This window comes from Amblyomma mixtum, chromosome 4, assembly GCF_055824585.1.
Source record: "Amblyomma mixtum isolate Tamu chromosome 4, ASM5582458v1, whole genome shotgun sequence".
Taxonomy (NCBI): Eukaryota; Metazoa; Arthropoda; class Arachnida; order Ixodida; family Ixodidae; genus Amblyomma; species Amblyomma mixtum.
In genome coordinates, this window is record NC_143015.1 from 119,950,244 (window position 1) to 119,956,243 (window position 6,000).

Consider the following 6,000-nt stretch of genomic DNA (forward strand, 5'->3'; position numbering starts at 1 on the left):
CTGCATCAAATCTCAGCAGTCGAACCAATGACGGGCACAATGGGTCAGCCAGCCACCAATTAGCCAAGTTACTATGCGCGACTTTACATCTCTCATGTCAGCAACACCAAGGAAGTGGAACATTAAAGGGATAGTGAATAAAAATCTGGAAATACTGAGAATTTCCATTTGTAAGACCCAAGTATACAGACATCAATCGGGTTATATTTGAGCAGGTGGCTCTATTAGGGCGTTTTGTGAGTGACCGCCGGGCCACACTCAGCGAGTGCCTGCCTGTGTCATGCCTACCCTCAGCAGGCAAGCTGGCTGATCCATGCCCGCTTGTTCCTCTGGCGGGCGCAACGTGGCGCTACTGATACCGTCTCCAATTTAAATTAATTCTGAATGAATCAGGCAAGTAGTCACTCAGAGCATACAAACACGAGATGAAGGTAGAGAACCTTGAAGCGTGGACACAAGGAAGCTGAACAAAATGAACTGTACAATGAAGCAAAAGCGCACCAAACACATCCATTTTCATGGCGACATCCTGTGACGGGTAAGGCTAAAGTCACATCCCGTACTGTGAGAGCTTTCACAGGCGTCCGCTAGGTACGGCAGTTAGAGAAATATTCATTAAGATAACTACTTTCTGCTAATTTCTGTTTACAAAGAGCGCTGTTTTGGTCATTCTCAGTGCCACAGCCATCATTTGGACCAGAAATGTCCGTGGCAGATAATTCCTTCACTATACCTTTAAAGGTACCAGCTCCCACAGACAATGCCTGCAGTGGCACGAACATCGTACCAGAGACAGAGCAGCTTGGCCAAGATTTCACTTTCCACAGCACAGCACTCTAGACAAGTCTGCTTATGACTGCGCATTCAGTACAGCCATTACTTGGTTTGGCCATCAGCAAAAGTCGAGAGGGAATGTAGACTACCATGTCACCTACCCTGCTTCTTTGAGCAACTTTTGAGCACCAGTTGAACATTCACCAGCATGTCATAAAAGAAAAAAAAAGGCAAACCCACACAGTAAATTGACAGTTCCAGAGCCATCAACCAACTCGGCTCCCTCTTCCTAGGATTAAAAAGCCCATATAATACCTCTCAATCAATAATCCTCAATACACTTGCCCAAATCAAGGTAAGTCCTCTTGACAAACGTTTGTAGGAGGAACGAGGCTATCCACCTATCCAGTGCTGCACAATGATGTATGGATGATGACTGGCAATCCTGAGAAACATGAAGGCGGCCTTGCAGTCAGCTTTACATGGCCCATTCTGGTCTTAGAGGCACTGTACCAGACCATCCAATCTTGAACACGGCAATATGCAACCGCTAAATGCAATCTGCCACGTCATTTAAACTAAATTGTTAATTGTGTGCCTCAGCGTCCAGCAGCAAGACATGCCCTATGCGGGACGCCGTAGAGGAGGGCTCTGAATTAATTTAAACCACCTGGGATTATTTAACGTGCATCACACAGCACTCTGCGTTTTGCCTCCATCCTTTCCCTTATGTGGACTACCCAGGGCACATGCAAACACTTTGCTCAGGTCGGTTGGTTTATGGGGTTTAACGTCCCAAAGAGACTCAGGCTATGAGGGACGCCGTAGTGAAGGGCTCCGGAAATTTCGACCACCTGGGGTTCTTTGCCGTGCACTGACATCGCACAGTACACGGGTCTCTAGAATTTCGCCTCCATCGAAATTCGACCGCCGCGGCCGGAACCGAAACCGCGTCTTTCGGGTCAGAAGCCAAGCACCATAACCACTGAGCCACCGCGGCGCTCAGCAATCACCTGTGCTGTGCATTTATGAACATTTATGAACGCAGTTCTTTCAAGCCAGCTGAACCTGCAGTTGTCCGTAGCCGCATGCTCGCAAACACGGAGATAGAAGGTTCGCAAGTATGAATGGGCACAGGCAAATTTCGTCACGTCGGGACACAAAGTCGCGGTGCTCATCGATGACCGCACAACTACCAAGGACGTGGAGAACTGTGAACGCCAAATAAATTCCAAGAACAACTCGACACGCCAAACGTCAACTACGGGTCGCAAAACGACCAGGCGGAAACTGGCGGCTGTTCCCAAACCGACAGCGTGCCGAGTCGGACAGCCAGAAAGCAGCGCACCGCCCAGCGATTTCAGCAGGGCTTCGAGTACTAATGGGGGCGACGTACACTGTGCGTGTTTTGAAAGGAACTCAGCTCATCGGAGCGAATAAAGGACGCTTTACAGACAGTGTGAAAGAAGAGTGACCCCCGTCGTTAACCTTCACAGGCAACGCCGGTCACGCCGCAGCCGTGGCTGCAGGGGCAGACATCTCGACATCAGGATGAAAGCAGCGGAGCAATGGCTGACGCGGCTGCGGGATTCCTAGTAAAAATTAGCAGAATACACGAAGGAAACCTTACCGCTTGCAACTTAAGACCAGGGATCCGTGCGATCTTCGCCGCCATGGCTCTACCACACATCAGCAGCAGGGAGCTAAAAATCGAAGCAAAAAGAAAAGCAGGATTGCACAAACGTGCGGATCATAGTACAAAGTTGTACTTAGAATAAGCATTGTAGTGAGCGCCATCTATTTTTACACCTTTTTGTACTATACTTTTTTAACTTCTTAATGCTCATCAAATCCTACCTAGTTCTTATCAGGCTGCATATTCATATTCCAAACAGTGCCTTTATCTTACTCCTTTGAGACGAGAAGCTTTTATGTCACCTTTTGCGTCACCCGCATGTCACGGTACCCGCGCTGTTCAAAACTGATAACATATTCGATAAACAGCACTGGTGCGCACCGGTGCGAAGTGTTATGTTCGATAAATTGCACCGCTGCGCACCGGACATCTTCGATAAATGGGGCGCACCGTCTGGGGGCACTTTTTTGTTGCCCCATGGCGCACCGACAAAATCGGCGGTGCGCATGGGAGCAATCCCAGCAGGCGTTGCAGCAGACAAGCAGACGACAAATGGCGTCCGCACGGGAAACGCCTGATCTGCTTGCCACGATCGTTTATGATTTCCTTTCAAGCACTTCTGACAGCGAAGGTGAAGAAATACTGGCATTGATAAAAGAAAATGAAGGCAATGAACGGCCAAACCTTGTGAACTTTGTGGACAAATAAAATTAGGATGCAAAACCTCATTTCAAACTTGTACGAATACGCAGCTGCAACCACGGCCTATTGGAATATCGGCCCGCAGCAAGTAAAGCACATATACGCTCGAGACGCGCGGCTTGCAGTTACTGCAGAGCGTTAAAGCATTATACGGTGTTGCCGTATGCAATCTATATAATTTCCCTAACATCATGAAATCTGGGTACACTTGCATTCATATGCTGGACAGCAGATTTCAGTTGTCTTTTGACCACACATTGCGTAGCTCGAACTGGAATACGAGCGCGCCGACTTAGGGCGTACTGCGATTTTCTTGGCCCAAAAGCGACTCACCAGCCATCAGCTCTTTTAAAAGCTCATTTTATATGGTAACACGGCGGGCCTTGCCGTCCATAGCGCTATTAACGGTTACCGCAGACATTTCAGAAGAAAAAGTTGCCTCGGGCTGTCACTGCATGCAAAAGCGCCAAGAAAGCAGACGACGGTACTTCAATAACACCATCTGCCGGGCTAATTGGTTGCGATCTGTACTATCTTCTCCTCCTTATTCCTGTGTATTGTGTTCGCGCTGCTGGTATACATACAGACGACGGTATTCGCAATTCCGGGCCAACGCCACCTACGCACGCAAGGCGGCGCTCGGAACGGGCACCAGCGCGATCATGGAGGTTCCTTCCTCCATGAGCGCGATGCAGTTTGTATTCGATGTTGCCCCGGCTTGGAGCTCCACTACCGCGGGTCCTTGAGCACCACAGTGGTTTTGGGGCAATTCTGGTGCGAGTTTATCGAAGATGCCATGAAACAGCCAACATGGAGTCATCTTTCCTCCATGTGGGTATAGTGAACAAGAATAAATTACACTATAAATGTGGGTGGTGGTGAAAAACTTAAATCAAAGAGCTTGAGGGTTAAAAAAAAAACCCTGCTGCATGGTCGGTATCCGTAGTCCGGGACACCGCATGACGAGGCCCCGTCTCGCGCCCGCTTGACCAGAGCCCTTTGGGACTCCGGTGTGGAGCAGTTGAGGAGGGCAGTCTCCCATGCCTCTCGGGTGGGGGTGGGGGAGGGGGGAAGGTGAGGATTCTGAGTACATGCCCACACCATGTGAAAGATATCGCAGATCTCTCCACAGTGCGGGCAGCGCCCATCTGTGTTCGGATCGAAGTGTTTTGCAGGACAGAGAAGGGTTCCTGTCTGCAGGCGCCGCAGAGTTGCCTTACTCAGCCCCTTGGCAGGTGCCGGGTAGAGACGGTGGCTGTCGCAATAATAAATTAGGATTTCGCGGAACCGCAGAAGCGGTTTATGAGCTTCTGAGCCATGAGAGCTAGGATGAGGAGCCCGGTGTGTAAGCGCTCGGGCGGCCGCATCAGCGGCCTCATTGGGCCAGGAGCCCAGATCACTTTTGTGCGAGTTGGATCGGCGAGAGCGCGTCTTAGAATTTGCGAGGCCAGAGGTGATATTTCGCCTGCAAGATAATGTTCACAGGCCCGGCGAGAGTCTGTGATAACCGTTTTCGATTTTGGATCGGCGGCAGCGAGAGCTATTGCGACTTCCTCCGCTCGAGTTGAATTTGGGGCCCGAATAGATAGCCCATCGACATTCATTCCCCGGTGGACTACGGCAGCCGTGAAGAATCCCGCGGGCGACGGCCCTGTGATGTCCACGTAATAGACGCCCTCTTTATAGCCATATTGCCACTCAAGCGTGCGAACCCGCGCTTGTCGTCAGCCTTCATGTGAAGCCATGTCCATGTGCAGCGGAGCTACCAAGAGCATGTGGCGCCACAGCACCGGGATGTTCTCCGTCCCCTCTGGTATGCATGTGTGTTGGATGTGTAAGCGGTCGGGCCGGTGATACAGTGAACTAGAACCTCTACAGTGCCTCGAGCGGAGGCCCGACTGGCCCGACTCATCGCCGCGTGCCTCCTTCGGGACAAAGTAGCGGCGGCGCTGTCGTCGCCCGCACTTGAGGCGAGCGGGCTCGCCGTCTGCTACCGAAGATCGCTTCGCATTGCTTTCGTCGCGACACTCCGCCTCTTTCGTGCCTTCTCCTGCGTCAGTGTTTTGATGATGCCGCCCGAGCGGCGGTTAAACCATTGTTACGCACCAGGCTGCACAATTGGTTACGCAAGAACAGCCCAAGAGCGGAAGTTATCGCTTTTCAAGGCTCCCGAAGATGAAACCCAAAAATCTGCGCAGGCTTGACCAGCCGCTTGGCCCCGATTGTGCAGTTTGCGAACTCCACTTTGAACCGCACCTCATTTTGAGGGATTATGTCCACGCTATAGATGGAAAGGAAGTCAGATACCCGAGGGTGACCGCAAAGCTCGCCCCTAATGCAGTTCCAACCCTTCTCCCGAACTTGCCCGCCTATTCGAGCAAGACCGCTCCCACTCCAAGGCTCCAAAGAAAAAGACGGCAGCAAGAGGAACCGCATGCGATACCAGATGTAAAGTTTGCGGGTAGGTAGGCTGGAAGCGCTGATTGGTCAAAAAATGTGACGTCAAATTTGTGAAGGTTAAGGTTTCATGTGTAAAATTAATAATGCCATGTTTAGTTTGAAAAAAAAAAAAATGCCTCAAATCGAACATGACGTCAATAATTAAAACGCAATCTTAAACGTCACACGTATGACGTCACTTTTTTTGACCAATCAGCGTTTTTAGCCTTGTTTTATTGTTGCCGCTGGCTCTTAACATTGCCGCTAAACGTAGAGTAAAACAAAAGTTACAGAAAAAGAACACTTTGAACGCATTATCTTACCTGCAGATGTTTTTATGTTTATGGTCGTAAGTTTAATACAAATTTTAAAAAATAATTAATTAGGAAACATTGCCAACAATGGTTTTGATTTCGAGATATCATTTGCCGGTTTCGAACAGCTGTCAA

The 6,000-nt window shown here is 49.9% G+C and overlaps 1 protein-coding gene across 1 annotated transcript in view; it reads right to left on the reverse strand.

Annotated features, from left to right (window-relative positions):
• Positions 1-2,548, reverse strand: part of UQCR-C2 (Ubiquinol-cytochrome c reductase core protein 2) — a 29,354-nt gene extending 26,806 nt beyond the window's left edge. The window contains exon 1 of the mRNA XM_089587914.1: positions 2,405-2,548. Within this exon, the coding sequence (XP_089444040.1) occupies positions 2,405-2,464 (60 nt within the window). The 5' untranslated portion in view covers positions 2,465-2,548. The remainder of the gene's footprint in view (positions 1-2,404) is intronic.
• Positions 2,549-6,000: the final 3,452 nt, after the last annotated feature.